This window comes from Phyllosticta citriasiana (genome assembly GCF_038021145.1).
Source record: "Phyllosticta citriasiana strain CBS 120426 chromosome Unknown IWZ02scaffold_5, whole genome shotgun sequence".
In the NCBI taxonomy this organism is placed as follows: Eukaryota; Fungi; Ascomycota; class Dothideomycetes; order Botryosphaeriales; family Phyllostictaceae; genus Phyllosticta; species Phyllosticta citriasiana.
In genome coordinates, this window is record NW_027117282.1 from 1837570 (window position 1) to 1855412 (window position 17843).

At 54.5% G+C, this 17843-nt stretch overlaps 8 protein-coding genes across 8 annotated transcripts; 5 read left to right on the forward strand and 3 right to left on the reverse strand.

Moving 5' to 3' along the window:
* The first annotated feature begins 80 nt into the window (after positions 1–80).
* On the forward strand, positions 81–3003 carry IWZ02DRAFT_449340 (uncharacterized protein). The gene is made up of 6 exons (XM_066767390.1): positions 81–1356; positions 1405–1816; positions 1870–1930; positions 1992–2048; positions 2098–2148; positions 2238–3003. Exons 1-6 carry the CDS (start codon positions 206–208, stop codon positions 2897–2899), a joined length of 2394 nt encoding a protein of 797 aa, XP_066624044.1. The 5' UTR covers positions 81–205; the 3' UTR covers positions 2900–3003.
* Positions 3004–3920: 917 nt separating this feature from the next.
* IWZ02DRAFT_238634 (general substrate transporter) lies at positions 3921–6422 on the forward strand. Its single transcript, XM_066763044.1, has 8 exons — positions 3921–4473; positions 4535–4768; positions 4822–5281; positions 5335–5429; positions 5483–5795; positions 5858–5964; positions 6016–6100; positions 6147–6422. The coding sequence occupies exons 1-8, from the start codon at positions 4266–4268 to the stop codon at positions 6358–6360; spliced, it is 1716 nt and encodes a 571-aa protein (XP_066624045.1). The 5' UTR covers positions 3921–4265; the 3' UTR covers positions 6361–6422.
* An 826-nt stretch (positions 6423–7248) lies between these two features.
* IWZ02DRAFT_489847 (WD40-repeat-containing domain protein) lies at positions 7249–8657 on the forward strand (the record flags this gene model as incomplete). The annotated part of the gene is made up of 2 exons (XM_066769609.1): positions 7249–7625; positions 7730–8657. The coding sequence occupies 2 exons, from the start codon at positions 7249–7251 to the stop codon at positions 8655–8657; spliced, it is 1305 nt and encodes a 434-aa protein (XP_066624046.1).
* A 123-nt stretch (positions 8658–8780) lies between these two features.
* Positions 8781–11226, reverse strand: IWZ02DRAFT_238624 (amino acid permease/ SLC12A domain-containing protein). Its single transcript, XM_066763043.1, has 5 exons — positions 10810–11226; positions 10354–10752; positions 10274–10300; positions 10005–10214; positions 8781–9956 (listed from the first exon to the last, which is right to left on the reverse strand). Exons 1-5 carry the CDS (start codon positions 11006–11008, stop codon positions 9121–9123), a joined length of 1671 nt encoding a protein of 556 aa, XP_066624047.1. The 5' UTR covers positions 11009–11226; the 3' UTR covers positions 8781–9120.
* Positions 11227–12015: 789 nt separating this feature from the next.
* Positions 12016–12824, reverse strand: IWZ02DRAFT_238600 (uncharacterized protein). Its single transcript, XM_066763042.1, has 2 exons — positions 12474–12824; positions 12016–12415 (listed from the first exon to the last, which is right to left on the reverse strand). Exons 1-2 carry the CDS (start codon positions 12701–12703, stop codon positions 12187–12189), a joined length of 459 nt encoding a protein of 152 aa, XP_066624048.1. The 5' UTR covers positions 12704–12824; the 3' UTR covers positions 12016–12186.
* IWZ02DRAFT_238701 (uncharacterized protein) lies at positions 12762–13458 on the forward strand. The gene has a single exon (XM_066763045.1). The coding sequence runs from the start codon at positions 12947–12949 to the stop codon at positions 13367–13369; it is 423 nt and encodes a 140-aa protein (XP_066624049.1). The 5' UTR covers positions 12762–12946; the 3' UTR covers positions 13370–13458.
* IWZ02DRAFT_449355 (Asp f 6-like protein) lies at positions 13297–14383 on the forward strand. The gene is made up of 2 exons (XM_066767391.1): positions 13297–13993; positions 14055–14383. Exons 1-2 carry the CDS (start codon positions 13547–13549, stop codon positions 14187–14189), a joined length of 582 nt encoding a protein of 193 aa, XP_066624050.1. The 5' UTR covers positions 13297–13546; the 3' UTR covers positions 14190–14383.
* On the reverse strand, positions 14245–15482 carry IWZ02DRAFT_239539 (uncharacterized protein). Its single transcript, XM_066763048.1, has one exon. It carries the CDS (start codon positions 15202–15204, stop codon positions 14488–14490), a length of 717 nt encoding a protein of 238 aa, XP_066624051.1. The 5' UTR covers positions 15205–15482; the 3' UTR covers positions 14245–14487.
* Between the last annotated feature and the right edge of the window lie 2361 nt (positions 15483–17843).

Sequence of the window (17843 nt, forward strand, 5' to 3'; positions counted from 1 at the left end):
CCCAGATACCTACGCTGAGGGAATAGTCAAGAAAGGACACTTCTCAACCTGCCAGGGCTACAAGGATATGGAGGCTTCCAGGTATGAATATGAGGTCCTTAGCTCAAAGGATGACGGCAAGTTTTGGTTCGGCGTGAGTCTATACGAGGTTTATCCCGAAGATGCTCTCGACCGCGACAACGAACTTGAAGAGTACTTCCTCCGGATGGACTTGGTGGAAGAAGATGGCGCAAAGGCCATGGAAGGCCTGGCGATCGGGACCCCCTTGCGGCTTCTTACCCTGCCAAAGGAGAAGGTCCCGGCTTACGTCTATTGGCTCAACAAGCACGAGACGCGACAGAAACTTTCGAAGCAGCAACAAGCTGGATCTCGCACATCGCGGCGACTCAAGAGAAGGAAACAACTCAAAGAAAAGAGAAAGCGACAAGAAGAAAGTTTTCTTCCCCGCGCGGATGGAGGCGAAGCGACATGGGGCAATCCGGATTTTGCGAAGTCTCTGGGCTGGCTACCATATGCCGAAGAGATGGAAATGGACATTGGAGAGGACGATAAAGACACAGGAGACCTTGTTCCTTTCGCTCCGTTAGGCCATTCGAAACCAGTCCTCTACCGGCAAAGCTACGAGGACATGGAGGTTGACGACGAGTTTGACAATGAGATTGGGATCGAGTATCTGCACAGAAGGGGTCGACGCGATCGTAACGAGGACGACGATGAATTCGTCATCGACGACAATGACCATGATTACGATCCGAACGAAGATCACCTGCCGGATGACGACGAGGAAGAAGAAAGCGAGGAAGATGACCATGGCGATGAAGATTACCTGCCGCGGAATGACGCCGGGAAGAAGGACAACGATGCCGCGAAGAAAAAAACCACGGAGGAAAAGGAAGCAGAGCAAAATTGGCAGGAGGATCCAGACGAGAGAAGGACCCGTCTTGTGGATTTTTACAATCACCAGATCTGGACCAACGGTCTTGCTGCAACCATGTTGACGCTCGAACGCTACAACCAGCCTCTCTTTCACAGATTCGTGGCACCCGGCCTGTCACAAAACAATAACGCTTATCCGACTAGGCCGCCGAGGTGCGAGACACCGATGTTGACCGTGGCTGACAAGCTGGCAAGTTTGGCTTTTGAAGATGATGTGACATGGAACGGAGATGAGCCATGGACCAGTGATGATTTCAAAATCACACGCGAGGCTCTTAACGCTCCCAGACCGACTGTAAATCGTGGGCAACCACCCTCAAACCAACCCCACGGCCAGGCATCGGGCTTCCTTGCCAAAATCACTAGCTGGAACCCTTTTCATCTGCAATTCGACAAAGAACATGGAAAAAAGTATTCATCGTGAGTTACTCCTTTCGCCCGCAAGAAAGATTGGCTGAGTTTCATCAGTGACAAAGCATCGCTACTCAGGACCGGGGCGGATGAAGCCAACAAAGCCACAGATGTATATATAGTGAAGCTCTACGATGGCAGAAAGTACACCGGCCAAACCTTTGTGAATGACAGAACAGAGGCCAGATTATTGGTATGGAGCGATGGAAATCAGCTCACTCGGCAGAGGTTCCTCAAGCTGGCGGCAGAAGTTTTTGGAGATGAATGGGGTAATCACATGGGAGGACAGGTTGCCATGCGGATCGTTGTGAACGATGTTCCAATATGGCAACCGATTGCTGTGAGCACCGGAAACGAGGCTTTTCGAAATTGCATGGGTCTCAAGCGCCTGGAACGCGAGCGTGAACGACACGTCTTCTTACTTCCCTGGAAGTGGGATGGGCAAGATTGGACGCAGAACAGAGCCACTGTGAGTACTGCATTTTAATCCAAAAGGCTTGAGATGATTAATCCCTTTCACAGCAGATGAGAGCTTTCAGGGGTGGAGGTATCAGCAACAATCCCCCCTCCAAAAATGACAGAGGTATAGTGTTTGCTCCTTTGCCTTCCCTGTTAGATTGGAAACCTAAACAAGAGTCGAACAGCCTTGTTTCCAGACCCAACGCCTCTGTCGGAAGAGGAGCAAAGCGACCAAATGTCAGGTGAGTTTGCCTGTTGCAAATATTGGCGTGGAATCTAAGAAACTTCTAGCCTCAGCTTGGGAAGAACTGCCACCGAGGAGAACCAGACAACAAAAGCCAGGTAAGATTCCACACCATTTCCCCCATACTTTGGCACCGTCACATTCTTGTAGTCCGCTCATAACCCTCCCTAACTCAAGATGCGTACAGAGACGACCAAGAAACCCGTGGAAAAGGCCCAGAAGCCTGCAGAAAAGCAGAAGCCTGCCAATAAGACCCAGAAGCCTACAGATAAGACGAAGAAGCCTGCAGACAAGACCACAAAGCCTGTAGATAAGACCAAGAAGCCCGCAGAAACGCCCCAGAAAGCGAAAGTCACAGGCGAGAAGTCGACCGGCAAGGCGCCCGCTGGAACCGCGCTCGACGGCAGCAACCCAGAATTGGCCAAGTCAATGGCCACAAGAGACGCACTCAGCAAGCAGCTCGGCCATCCCCAGGCCCCCGATCCGAACGCGTCTTCTGGCCTGGAGACATTCATGCAGCTTGTCGCCTCGAAGATGGCGACGGACCAGGTTGCGCTTCTGCCACGGACTCCGACTTTGGCCGAGTTTGAAATGTTGATGGCGCAGAATCGGAACCAGAGGGCTGAGATTGCGAGGCTGAATGCTGTAAGTTGCGATTTTGACTGTGTTTGGAAAAACTCGTGGAAACTGACGGTCGAGACAGTTGTTGGCGGGTCGCCAGTAGGGCACGACGGGTTGAGTCTGATGAGAATGCCAAGGCAGCTTGGAAGGCTCCAATGCGTCCACACAGAACTCATGCAGAGAGTCCCAAAACAAGGCCAGTGCGCTAGACTGCTGGGGTGGAATTGACTGGTGGCTACCAGAGAGCTAATGGCGGGTTCAGAGTTGGAAATGTTCATTTAGATCACAACAAGGATAGCACATCAATACAGGCCGGCCCGCATTGAATGTTCCATATTCTTCTAACGCACCAGCAGCCTTCCTTGCGTGACGGGTCTTGTTTGCTAGAATCTTAATTTTCTCTCATATAGCTGACTGCTGGGACTTTGATAGGCTCCATCCCAATGCCAATTCGAACAGATCTCCAAAGACTCGGGAACGCCACTGGAAGACAGATCACTTGTACATCAACCGTTTATCAGTTAACGCCGTTGGTTGGTCTGTATGAACATCCAGTGCTGTTGGTACGCTGATGACCTCATCTGTGAAGCTTTTTGCGTTGGCTATTACCACCACCCTGGACTCAACATTAGGTAGTCCTTACAAAGAAAATACTGAGACATCTGAGATTGTGCCAGCCTCGCATGGCAGAGCATGTAGATGTATGCTTCTAGATCCATTCCATGAGCAAACAGTGTTTGATGTAGAAATCCATTCAGCGTCTCCAAATCATCACATGCGTGAAAAGCTCAGAGACATGCCTGAGGAGCCCAGGAGACACATATCCAGCGAATTGGGTAGAATCGCCTTTGGTGTAAAGAGCAGTGGCACAATGACACGGCATCGACACAGCATGGAAGAGTAGGGCAAAGAAATCCTGTTGACATGGGAATTCCGACAGAGTTTTGGAGATCAGGAGACAGAAGAATCGCCCGCTTACACAGCCCATACAGCACCCACGCACGCTTGTCCGACCAATAGAGCGAGCTCAGTCAGTAAAGTCCGAGCAGCAACAGCGACAGCAAACAGGAGGGGTCAGAGCGACGACGCAGAGTCACGACCTGACCACAGGTAACAACGGAGGCACGGGACACCCGCTTCTTCAGTGTTCTGCCAAAAATCTCAACGTTTCCCCGCACGCGCAATCCCTCAAGCCACGCGTCTGACGAACACGGCCGCCTCCCTCGACCTCAGGCAACGCGCCGCAGCGCGTCGATCGTTCGTTCGGCGCAGGCAGCCTGACAGGCTGGCTGGGGCACAACAATACCCGGGCGATTTAGCCGCAGCGAGTGCGACTGGTCGACTGGCAGGGAAGAGGAGCTCACACCCAGCGAGCAGCAGCAGCAGCTCATCACGTCGCCATCGTTGCTTCGGCACAGCGTCTCGTCCTGTTGTGACTGATTAATATATCTGCGCTGTCGGCGCGGCGGGACGCGATGGAGGGAGGCTCCTAGGCTCGTTTTCCTGGCTCACAGCCAACTTGCGATTTTTCTCGAATCGGCATCCATATACCTACCCCTTGCACTGATTTGCTGCATCCTTGCACACCTTTGCAATGGCTCCGGCAGGTGGTACGACCTCGCAGTTCGACTCGGCGGCGCTGTCCCGTCGACAGGAGCTCTCAGGCTCGACCGGTCCGCTCGCGCTGCTCAAAAACCTCAAAGTCTTTGGGATAGCGTGCTTTGCATGTCTAGGAGGGCTGCTCTACGGCTACAATCAGGGAGTCTTCAGCGGCGTCCTGACCATGAACTCGTTTGACAGAAGTGCGATATATCTGACTCCAACCCCCGCGTTTGAGGCGGAAGCCCTTCTGACGCGGTGCAGCCATGCCCGATTGGACCGGCGACGAGAACTCCACGAAGATGGGGTGGCTGACTAGTATCCTGGAGCTGGGTGCTTGGTTCGGGACGCTGTACAGCGGTTTCCTGGCCGAGGTGCTTTCGAGAAAGTACACCATCTTGATCAACGTCGGGATATTTGTTGTTGGCGTCATCATTCAAACGACGGCTGCTGCCGGCGGCATCCAGCATTCCATCTTGGGAGGAAGATTCATTACCGGCAAGTGATTCCGCTCGAGCAGTGTTGGTTTCGATCGCTGACTTAGCTCGCAGGTATGGGCGTCGGATCGCTCTCCATGGTCGTCCCCATGTACAACGCCGAAATCGCACCCCCTGAAGTCCGCGGCGCACTTGTCGGGTTGCAGCAGCTCTCCATCACCCTTGGCATCATGGTGTCCTTCTGGATCGACTACGGCTGCAACTACATCGGCGGCACAGGGGACGGCCAACACCAGGCGGCATGGCTCCTTCCACTTTCTCTTCAAGTCGTTCCCGCGGTCTTACTCGGCGTCGGAATGATTTTCATGCCCTTTAGTCCTCGTTGGCTCGTCCACCACGGAAAAGAGCCTGAAGCCAGGAAGATTTTGGCGCGGCTGCGCAGCCTACCGCAGGACCATGAGCTGATCGAGCTAGAGTTTGCGGAGATCCGCGCGCAGAGTCTTTTTGAGAAGAGGACGCTGGCGGAAAAGTTTCCACAGCTGTCACAGCCGACGGCGTGGAATGTGTTTAAGCTGCAAGTTCCCCTGAAATTCCGAGACTTGTTCTTCTGAGTGCTGACTGTCCCAGGCAATGGGTTGCCATTGGATCTCTTTTCCAATCGAAGCCCATGTTCTATCGCGTCATTTGCGCAACAGTGACCATGTTTTTCCAGCAGTGGACCGGTGAGTGCTGGTCTCTCCGAAAGACTCTCCCGGGGATTAACTGACTGGCCGAGGCATCAACGCAATCTTGTACTACGCTCCGCAAATCTTCAACAAGCTCGGAATGTCTTCCAACTCGGTCTCGCTCCTCGCGACCGGCGTAGTCGGCATCGTTATGTTTCTAGCCACCATACCTGCCGTCATGTATGTCGATAAGCTTGGCCGGAGGCCGGTCCTCATTGTTGGCGCCATCGGCATGGCAACTTGCCATATAATTATTGCGGTCATTGTCGCAAAGAATCAGGACGATTGGCCCTCGCACCGAGCAGCCGGCTGGGCCGCCGTGGCGATGGTTTGGCTGTTTGTGGTGCATTTTGGATACAGTTGGTAAGTCTGCGCGCACCCTGCGTATGTGGCCGCGGCGCAGCGAATCTGACGCCCCGAGTTAGGGGACCATGTGCCTGGATTCTCATCGCCGAGATCTGGCCACTCTCGAATCGGCCGTACGGTATCGCCTTGGGAGCGAGTAGCAACTGGATGAACAACTTTATCATTGGTGAGTAAAGCTCATTCACCAGAATATTTTCGCTGACAGAGAACGATGAAGGCCAAATTACTCCAGACATGCTTAATGGGATTACTTACGGCACGTACATCTTCTTTGGACTTTTGACCTTTGGTGGTGCTGCCTTGTAAGCTTATCCCTTTCTTTGTGAAAATAATGACTTACCTTTGTAGCATCTACTTCGTCGTCCCTGAAACCAAAGAGCTCACACTGGAGGAAATGGACGTACTCTTTGGTAGCGAGGGTGCGGCGCAGGCCGACAGGGAGCGGATGAAGGAGGTCAATCGACAAGTGGGACTAGATAATTTGGTGCGCGGCCAATCAGTCGATGCGGCAACAGCGGAAAAAGAGGAAGTGTTGGATGAGAAACGAGATGTAAGCGCTTGAAGTGGTTGATGGCAACATGTCGATGGACAGTGTCCTGGTATAGTGGGTGCAGAAAAAAATGAGACATCCTCTAGGGAGCAGTCGTCCGCGGTCACGGCTACGCCTAAGGAGGAGCCGTCCGCGGTCACGACTGCGCTTGGCGAGCCGTTATCCATATCAGTAGCTGGAATCGGGGCGTATCATTTCTTTCTTCACCCACTGTGCTGGTTCCTGGTTCTTCCGTGACGCCACATAGACATCGTTCTGATAGGCTGTTGGGATGAAGGAACTGTACGTGGCAAAGAATCTGTACAGCACTTCCAGCCACAAGGTCCAGAAGCTGTTTCATTGCAGGTCCAGGTCTGTAACCCCCTGTACACCTTTAGGTTGGAAGATCCCTGAAAGTACCTCGTGAATGACAAAAATCGAAAACCTGATCGAATCAAGATGCAAATCTAGGTGCATTGCCCATGAGCGGTTCTGTGAAAGATGGTCATCAAACAGTTGTCCCGAGTGACAGGCTGCGTGTGTCTGATGTCGGCGTGACAATGCGATTAGTCGTCGTCATGGAAGGATCCGGACAGAACCCCAGCTCTCAACCAAACCCTTCCAAGCTCTTACAATGACAACTCAACTAACCTCATCAACGGAGCCGACTTCACGATGTCGAAATAAGGTTGACGTCAAGCCGAGAAACTTCCACGTGAGCAGATCCTTGCTCGGCCATTGACGAATCAGGTCCCCGAATTCAACCGTTGGTGGTACGACCAGGCTCTGCCTTGCCTTGCCCGCCAGCTTTCCGTTCGCATTCCGTTCCCTGACGGGGTTTAGCAGCAGAACGGGCGCCGGAAAACGACAAGAAAAAAAGAGGTGTCGGCATTCTAGCCCGCCCATACCACCCCACACCAAATGTTCGACACGGTGTGCAACCTGCCGCTGAGCGCCGACGTCTTCGCGCAGGCCGTCCATTCCTCGGAGCCGCTGGTCGCTGTCGGCCTGTCCAGCGGCCACGTTCAGACCTTTCGACTTCCGCCCGTGGCGCACGACGAAGACGCCTCGAACGACGATGGCGGCGACGACAATGATGTGAGCGCGCTCGCGGCGCAGAACGGTTTTGGACAAATTGAGACGACGTGGAGGACGCGCCGACACAAGGGCAGCTGCCGCACTATGGCGTACAGCACCGATGGAGGCGCGCTGTACTCGGCTGGAACAGATGGATTGGTGAAGGCGGCGGACAGTGAGACTGGCCAAGTGCTGTCGAAGATTAATATTCCAAGAACCGGGTAAGTCTGAGAAACGCCCGCGGAAAAAAAATGAGAGGAAAGAGAAAGAAATTGCCCGGGTACGAGAGTTGGGAAGTTGCAAAAGCTGACAATGTCGAATGCAGAATGCGCGGCACCGACATCGACGCGCCGTGCCTGCTGCACGCTCTCTCGCCCCAGACCATCCTCCTCGCCGCTGACTCGTCTGCGCTTCACCTCTACGACCTCCGCGCCGACCACACCTTTCCCTCGCAGCGCGCGCAAGCCACACACCGACCGCACGACGACTACATCTCCTCTCTGACCCCTCTCCCGCCGAGCGCGGCGTCCACCAGCGGCTTCAGCAAGCAATGGGTGACGACGGGCGGCTCGACGCTGGCGGTGACGGACCTGCGCCGCGGCGTGCTGGTGCGCAGCGAGGACCAAGAAGAGGAGCTGCTGAGCTCGACATACGTGGGCGGTCTGCCGAAGAAGGGCACGAGCCAAGGCGAGAAGCTGGTGGTTGGTAGCGCCAGCGGCGTCGTCACGCTGTGGGAGCGTGGCGTGTGGGACGACCAGGACGAGCGCATCATCGTCGACCGCGACTCGGCTGCGGCGAGCGGTGGCGGAGGTGAGAGCCTCGATGTCATGCAGCTGCTTCCGGAGGGCGTGGGCGCGCCCGGCAAGGTCGTCGCCGTCGGCTTGGGGAACGGCTTGGTGCGCTTCGTCGATGTCGGCCCCAACAAGGTTATTGGCGAAATCAGCCACGATGAGCAGGGCGAAGGCGTTGTCGCCATTGGCGTCGATGTCGGCGGCCGTCTGATCACGGGTGGTGGCCAGGTCATCAAGGTATGGCATGAGAAGATTGGCGACGAGGAAGAGGACGAGGAGGATGCCGAGGCGGGCGCCGAGAAGCACCGTATGGACAACGACGATGACGACGACGATGACAGCGGCGATAGCGATAGCAGCGACGACGAGGGCGGCAGGAAGCGCAGGAAGAAGAGGAAGAGGGGCAAGGGCAAGGACCGCAGCGGCGGACAGCACGTCATGAAGTTTAAGGGCTTGGATTAGCCGTTGGCTAGACCTTGACGACGCAACCCCATTTCACATTTTCCCTTTGGCAGTCCTATCATGGGATCGGGGCTTCGGTATGATACCAACAAAAAGTGCTTCTTCTCTGGGTCGGACCACAAAATACCCTTGGAGTCAATCAAAAAGTTTTCCCTGTCTGGACACATGTTCTTCTGCTTCACGCGCATATCGAGTTCTGGCCATTGAGTGCAGTGATTGTCATCTTCACTTCTGCCGCCATTACTTGCATCCATGTACTGGGTAGGCAAGACCGAAACGCCGTAAAATGCCAGAACCGAACCCATTTTTGCGTTGCCCCGATGCGTCCGAGCTCCAACCCCCTTTTTTTTGGTTGCGTCGAGTCAAATCATTACATCGCCGTACACGAGCGTCTTCATCTCAAGACGAGACCGAGAAATAAGAACAGATAGGAAAACATGTATCAAACGCCAGAGAAGCCCCTTCAACCCCTAATCCTGCTCTTCATCCGCGAAAAGAAGTTGTCGCTGCTCTCCTCCCAGACCTCGGTCTCGGGTTGCAAGCGGCCCGTGTCAATGTCGGCTTCCATGGGGTTGACGAACTTGGATCCGGTGACGAGCATGTGGACGACAAAAAGGACGACGAAGAGAATGAGCGAGACGTAGGCGACGAAGAAGTCGGACGTGTTCCAGGGCATGAAAGCGGTGAAGCCCTGGGTCAGGATGATGAGGACGTTGAAGAAGAGACCGTACCACGCCGTGAAAGGCTGGAGACCGCCGATGTAGGGCAGCGACTGGCGGCTGATGCCGCGCACCTTGAGGATACGCATGAAAGCGATCTGGCACCAGTTGATGCAGCCCCAACTGATGAAGCCCGCCACGCCCGAGATGTTTTGGAACCAATCGAAAACGGATCCACCTGTTGAGGACAAGTTCATAAAGGCCAACAGCCCAATGGACGCCGTGAAGGCGACCGACCAGTATGGAACACCGCCCGAGGTCGTCTTTGCGAGGAACTTGGGTGCGCAGCCAGCATCAGCGAGACCGATAATCATGCGGCTGCCAGAGTAAACGTTGGCGTTGGCGGCGGATAAGACGACAGTCAGAAGGACGCCGTTGATGATTCCAGGCAGTGTCTTGATACCGGCGAGCTTGGCGGCAATGACGAGCGGCGAGCTGGAGGCGTCGTTGCCCTGGCTGAGGAGACCTTCGTTGTCGTACGGAACGAGAAGGCCGACGAAGAAAATGATGGCCATGAAGAAGATGAAGATCATCCAGAATGTGTTCCTGATCGCGGACGGGACAGTCTTGCGGGGATTGGCTTTGCGACTGGTTAGTATTGTCCAAATCGATTGTCTCGCAGACTCACCTGTCTCGCCGGCACCAATACCAACCAGCTCGGTACCCTGGTATGTGAATCCGGCCTGGATGAGGACAGCCCAGAATCCGACAAACTTGGCCGTTGAGTCGTTGTCCGTTACAAGGTAGGGGGCAAAAGCGCCAGGATTGCCCCAGTACTTGAAGCCAATGTAGCCGTTCTTGCCAACGCCCGCGTCGACACAAATCGCAAAGATGGTGACTATAGAGGGTCAGCGCCGGGAAACAATGCATCTGTGGTTTTGTCAGAGGGATCCTTACATCCAATGACCAGGAGAACCTTGATGCCTACAAGCCAGACATTAGTACAAAAGTCGAGGGGAGCTGATGTCTAAGCTTACCTGCGAACCAAAACTCGAGTTCACCATAGAACTTCACAGGCAAGAAGTTGATGGCGGTAATTACTACCCAGAAAATGGCGATGAATATGGCGATAGACAGATCCCTGTCCCAGTACTGAATGATCAAACCGGACGCAGTGAGCTCGAGAGCATAGGTCAGGGCCCATGATACCCAGTAAATCCAGCCCATGGCGAAACCAAGACTGGGGTGAATGAAACGTGCCGCAAATTGACAAAAGGCACCGGAGACGGGAATATATGTTGCCATTTCCGCAAGGCAAACGCAGACCGAGTATACAATGGTTCCGATGAAAGCGTATGCGATGAGTGCGCCGGCCGGGCCAGCTTCCGCGATGGCTTCGCCGCTGCCGATGAAGAGACCCGTTCCAATGGTACCACCTGCATTGTGCTCGGGTTAGACGAGACGGGGAGGCTCCATGTGCCAGGCAGTCGCACCTATCGCAATCATTTGGAGGTGGCGGCTCTTGAGGTTTCTCTTGAGCTCTTGTGTCCCATTTGGACCCTGCTTCTCAAGGTCTTGGGTAGAAGAGCCCTCGCTCCCGGGAAACTCGTGAGCTCCATTGGCGGCGCCGGCCTTGGTGGTGGGTGTAGCATTGGCGATGGCGTCGGTGCCCTTCTCATCGTACGCTCCCATGCTGGCGGGTACGCGCACGCGATTGGCGAGACCTAGCAGGTATGGACTGGCAGCAGCTTGACGGTGGAAAAAGCTTTACAGCTATGGCGGTGGTAGGCGTGGAAAACAGTAGACTTGTGAATTGAAGAGATGCAGACACGAATGACTATAACGCGAAAAAGAGGCAACGGGAAAAGTCGTGAGAGACTGGGCAAAAGCCTGGTTCGATGCCATCATGAAGTCCGTGTACTCCGTCGTTGGGACCTGGAAGCTCGGGTGAGCAGAGTTTTTCTCAGGTAAGAGCGCGTGGAGAGGTGGGTCTGAAATCTCTGTTTGGCAGTTTTGCCAACGAGTGGCACGTCCCCGGCAAAGGTTCCTGGTCTTTGGGCCTTTGAGAGCATATGCCGTGCAGAACCGAGGTTGATAGGCCTAATAGTATTTGCAAAGCAACCTGTGCCTCAATATTTCGACTTGAGATGATAGTCTCGCGCATCGAGCCTTGTGCAGAAGCTCCGAGATTTTGAAGCATCTCGGCCTCGTCGGTTATGCGCGCGGCCCGAGGTGGCGACAGACGTTGGAGTCACAGTACCACAGCGTTTACGGCGCGCATCCCAGCGATAGATGGACAAACGGCGAAAAATCACCTGCCATCTGATGATGAAGTTGAGAACTTGTGGCGCCTGGCCAAGAGGATGCCAATGTTGAGACCCTGTCAATCCGTCTTGTAGCGGCGGGTAGGGCTGAGGTACTGACAAGTGAACAGTGGCTGGGAAACACTCCGATAGGTGGAGGCTGCCGAGACATGATGGAAAGCCCAGCCACAGTGGGCGAAAAAAGAAATGACACTCAGTCAACATGGACTAGATCTTGCCAAGCATTGTAGTTGTGGAAGTAGATGACTGCTCCTTAGATGCGGCGATGATTGCGGATGACTACTCCCTAGGCGTGGCTGGGGCGGCGGACGAATGCTCCCTAGCGGATGTCTCATTTCTTGTTACACCCACTGTGCAGCCGAGAACGAAATGTAAGGATGTGGTCTGAAGAAGTGCCCGGCGATCTGCTGCCGCTGAAGGTATCGATGGCCCTGCTGTGGAACTCGCACAGAACCCCAGATTCCCTGAACATAAACTCCAAATCCGACCTGAACCCAAGCTCTACCTGGCGCCTTTGCTGGAACGAAACAAAAACCATGGCGACCCTCAATTGTATCCGATGATGCCCTCGGCCACACGCTCTCCGCCACGGACAATCGACACGCGACGACCAATGACGCCTCGCGCAGTGCCGACGCAGAGGTCCAGAGCCTCGGGCAGGTCCATCCGTGCGTGGTTCTGGTGTTCATCGACGGCAGGTTTCAGCTCGATCGCGTGGAGGGCAGTGCGAACCTCGTCGCCCATCGACGCTCGGGTGCGGAGGTCTCCATCGCGGCTGTTCAAGGAGTGAACCGTCAGCGATGCAAAGAAGAGCTTGGGTAATGGCGACTGACTGGATGAGCATAAAGTAGGTTTTCAGACCGTCGACAGAAACACCATCCCTGGCGCGGAGGACGGCGCGGGTGCGAGGATTGCAAGGACTGGCGGGGTTGTCGAAAAGCAAGTCGCAGCTTGCGACGGGCTCGTTGGCAACGGGCTGGCCGGTAGGATCGTGCGGAGAGCGAAGGACAGCTATGGTGCCGCCTGAGGAGAGTCGAGTCGAGTGGCACGCTTCTCCGCACATGGTTGCTAGCGAATCGGCGTTCTCGGTCTGCGGCAGCCGTTGGTGTCTGAATCGACCGCGTCGCAGCGTCAACACCACGTTTTGTACCGGCTTATAAGGTATATAAGGGGTCTGACCAGCGAATCGCCTGTTGCAGGACGGGACAGCTTCTTATACCCGTCCAATCCGCGCCGGAGGTCCGTTCAGTCTGTCCAAAGAGTCGTTTCAGCCGTCGATTGTTTCACGGGTCGCCGTTGCGGGTGTATGAGCAAGTTATCCATACCTGTCGGGTTGAGCAAGTTTGAGCTTCTTCTTCTTCCTCTTCTTCCTCTTGTACTTGTACTGGTCCATTCACGTCTCTTAGAGTTGCCTCAGGAAATGGCTTCTCCTGCTTGGTCGAGGACATCATGGTGTCATGACCCCCGCCTCAACCACTGCGACCCCGCACCCACGACCAAAAACACCCTCATGTCCTCTGCCCTCTGCCTCCTTGTCATTGCAAACCTCCTTGCTCCCGTATCTGCCTCCTTCTTCCAACTTCCCTTCTTCAACAATCCTATCCCGTCAATCGGAGAGAACACCACCGCCATGTCTGTCCAAAAATACTCCCTTCCGAAGCTTCCATACCCCTACGATGTGAGTACATTTACGCCCTACTGCCACCCACAGTCTCGTCAAGTCTGGTGACCCTTTGCATTGCAATGTCCACCGGCCCCCCTTGGCCTCCCTTTCCACCAAATCCGACCACCCCAATATGCACCCTCACCGCTGGAGACACAGCCGCAATTCCTCACTAACCATCGAGAAAATGCCCGCTAATACTCATCATGACAGGCGCTCGAGCCGGCCATCAGCAAGCAAATCATGGAGCTGCACCACAACAAGCACCACGCCACCTACGTGGCCAACCTCAACGCCGCCCTAGAGAAGTACAGCAGCGCCATCACCTCGTGCGACGTGCCCGACCAGATCCAGCTGCAGGCCGCCATCCGCTTCAACGGCGGCGGCCACATTAACCACTCGCTCTTCTGGGAGAACTTGGCCCCGCAAAACTCGTCCGACTCCAAGCTCGCCACGGCCGCCCCCTCGCTTTCCGCCAAGATCACCGAGACCTTTGGCGGCGAGCAGCAGTTCCGCGAAAAGTTCAAAGCTGCTCTGCTCGGCATTCAGGGTTCCGGCTGGGGCTGGCTCGTCAAGGTCGAGGGCGCCACCAAGGAGCCTCGGTTGACCATTGTCACGACAAAGGACCAGGATCCCATCGTTGGACCGGGCGAGGTGCCAATCTTTGGCGTCGATATGTGGGAGCATGCTGTGAGTCTGAGTCGTCGTTGTTTGCTCTTTCATCGTAGATCGAATCTGACTTTGAGCACAGTACTATCTACAGTACCTCAACGGCAAGGCCGCCTACGTGGACAACATTTGGAGCGTTATCAACTGGAAGACGGCCGAGGAGCGCTTCAAGGGATCTAGGGCTGACGCCTTTAAGGTGCTCAAGGCCTCTCTCTAAGCATTTTGGGGGCGACGAATGAAAAAATGATGTGGATGCGGCGTCGAAATCGAGCGGGAAAAGAGTCTTGGCGACCGTGTATCTAAATTGAGCAAATTGAGCATCTTCGACGAGTGCGGTTGCCTCTTTAAGAACCCAAGCTCTTGCCCCATCTTGCATATAGTACAGAAACATTGCGGCATCAATCGTCAAAACTTGGCCTCTTCGTGTCCATGGCGCCCAACAATTGGCTGGGATGTGTTACAAAAGCGCCTGGAAGACTCACTCACCACTCCCGCAGCTCTTTTCCATCACTGGTCTATCCAAACCTAACGCACACTCGCAGGACCAGCTCCCGCATCTTCAGCCGCTCCCTCAGACACCTCCGGACGCGCTCTCTGTTCCTTGCCCAGCACGACTGCCAAGGCGCCAAAAAAAAGTCAGCCCAAAATTCTGCAAACCATTGACTTGTACCACGAAGCTCAAACAAATCAAGAAGATACTCACTTCTCTCCCACAACATCCAACTCGACACAATTGCGATGGGCGCCGCCACAATGGCCGCCAGCACGCGGCGCGCAACCGGCTTGTACTCGGCCTTCATCTCGCCCTTGCGCTGCTGCTGCTGCTGCTGCTCTTCCTTTCTCGCCGCCGCCGCCGCCGCCGCCTCTTCTTGGTCTCGTTGCTGCTGCTGCTGTTGTTGCTGCTGCTGCCATTGCCGCGCATGTTCAAGCGCCTTGACGCTGCGTCGTTGGGCTGCGGCTGCGTCCTCGATCGTGCTAGTACTACTAGGTTTGATGGCGCCGCTACCGCTACTCGCCTTGGCCCTCGACGTCGTGGTTGGTTTGCGCGCCGCGGTCTTGGAGGATGCCGATTTGGAGGTTGCTTGCGGCGATGATGACGCGCGGGCACTGCTCTTCTTCGCGGGCGGGACGGCAGTCGTCGTCGTGGCGGCGCAGCGGATGAGCATACAGGTAGGGGAGGTTAGCTGCAGGGGAGCGGGCCGCATGGCGCGGAGGAGCAGAGGCGTGGCCATGGTGTTCGTTGTCGTCGTCTGTGGCTTGCAAGCGAGCAAAAGAAATCGATAGGTGGATTGGGATAGTGTGTACGACGAAAAAACACACGCTTTGATGAAACGCCGCCGCGAGGTTTGGATTAGGGGTGGACGGTTTTGATGTCAAGTTGGAATTTGCTGGGGCTGGACGACAGCTGTCGCGCGTCTACTACGCGTTTGATTGGACGCGTTTCTGGGTCAAATTTGGCTTTTGGTGGCTCCCTCCCGCGCTGATGAGTTGTTCGTTCGTCGACGGAGCTCTATTTGCAAATGAGTCACTTGAGGCGGCGGCCCGGTGGTTCGGACGGTTGGATGATCCCAGCGGTGTCGATGGCCTGAGGAATGAATTTCGAGCTCAAAAGGTGAGTGAGTAGTGCGGTGGAGTGATTCCAAGCTCTTTCTTTCGTCACTTCCGTAGACGCTTTCTCTGAGCAGCGTGGGTCGTCTTACTTAAGTCTCCTGACTTGTCTTCAATGTCCAACACGGCGGGAAAAGCTCGAACGAGGACCGCGGAATCGCTTCAATCTGCAAGAACCTTGCAAGAGCATCAGCGCCGATGGTGATTGAATCGGCCAGAACAGTCCGTTGTCAATGCAAGACATCCAGCGACGGCCGTCGATATCGAGAGTCGAGGTGCAGCCGGAGAGTCGCGTCAGGTCCCACGAAACGCTTGTGAAGTTTCGGGCCGAGGGCCGGCTCGCAGGGATCCAGATCGGCACTTCCGTCCGAGCGGCGAGTCCCCCGCCTCCGCCTCGCACGGACTCTTGAGTGGTGGACCATCAGGAGCTTTCTGAAGAGACTTCGGAAACCACTGCTTATGAAGAAGGTGCTTCGGTGGTTTGGCTTCATTACATTGCTAATGTGTCATTCTTCGGCCATGGCAATCAATTTGCTTAAGTCGAGAAATTCATGAAATGCACTTTTCGAGCAGTGGTCGATCACGAATCAGTGGATTGATTTGAAGATGAATGTTTTGAGCTATTGATTGAAAACAAAAGATCAGAAAAACATGTGTGATACAATAACAGAAACAAAGAAAGGAAAGAGTGAAAACTCCATAGAATGCCCCAAGCTCCGTTTCCGGTTGTCCCCAGTGGTCGTATCATGATGTTGAAGTGACCGCCAATGCGGTTGCATGCTCTAACCCATGAAGAAGCAAAATAATCACAAAAACATGTGCTGTTCTAACAAAACCAGTGAAGAAAAAAATGAAAGCTCCGCAAAATGCTGGTATCATGGTGTAAGAGTTACAGAGAACACCAGACAAAGTGAATTGTCCAACCTAAGAAAACACGAAAAAACCTTGATGAGAACCCAACTCCACGCATAGTCCATCCGCTCAAGAGAACTGGATCAGGCGCTCTATTGAGCGAATGGCCTTGATACCCGTTCAGAAGTCCTCGAACAACTCTTCCGGGGTATCAAGAAATGAAGGTCTCCTCCACGTTTCCGAAGAAACCAGCCTCGCATCTTGTAGGCCAGCTCGGCCAACTTCGGGAAGCCTTTTTTCTTGAGCTGGCTGTCGATTACCCCGTACTAGCCTCTCATAAAGGCATCAGCAGCGCTCCGGGCAAGGCCCTTCATCACGGGGTTAGCTGGCCCCGGACCTGGTTCCCCTCGATGCCTTCTAGGGTAGCGAACATCTCCTTCAGGCGGGGGGAAGTACTTGGGCCTGGGCATGGGCTTGAAGCAGAGGCTGCCTCTGGGACTTGAGCTTGCTGGCCCATTCGTGTTGGGCCTCGGTCCGGATGGCGCTGACGACGCGGCTATTTCTTTCCCGCCGCCTTTCGTGAGCGCGGCGCCTTTGTACTGCGACGGGCACCTTTTTGGGGGGATGCTGGCAGACGTTCTCCTCCTGGTTGGCGAACTGGCAGGTTGTGAAGAGCACTTTGTTTGTTTGTTATTTTTACTCTGTTTTCTGCCCATGGTCAACGAACGCAGAGCGCATGGTGATTTTGGAGGATATTTACAGTGTGAGGTGGTTAGGTGGTGAGTTATTGAGCTGGAGTTGTGTAGAAGTGATGGAGATCCACAGCAGTCAAGCTGTCAAATGTGAGGGAACGATGTGATCGTTGAAGGCTGTTGACAGAGCGTACTGACAGGTCGAGGGACCCGGGGCTTGAGCCTTTTATATTGCATTGATCTGGGCATAACGGTTTCTTTGCTGGTGTGCAAACTTTGATGGGGACCGGTATAGTACCATGGATCGATGCCCCAGTGGAGGAGCATCTGAGCATCTGAGCCCTGTTGCTCTGGACACACCCTGTTATAATGGAGCACTTCATTAGTCCTCAATAAGCCATGAGACCTCAGTTTGAAGGTTTAGTTGGCCAGAAGACAAAGCCCCAAAAATGAAACGAGGAGCTCAGAGTCAAAGCGTTGAGAAGCAATGGCCTGGACAAAACGAAAAGCGCAAAGCCAGAAACTGGTAATGCTCAGGTAGCATAATGAAGAATGAAAACATTGGGCTTTCTTTCCGTCCACCATACAAAAGTCGAGCATACTGTCATCAAGGATGGAACCTCCTTGGATCACTTCTTGGATGTTACTGCAATGTTTTCCGCTTCTTGGAACGAACTAGGCATAAGGTAAGGCATACGAGCAGAATTTCCATCTCAGTG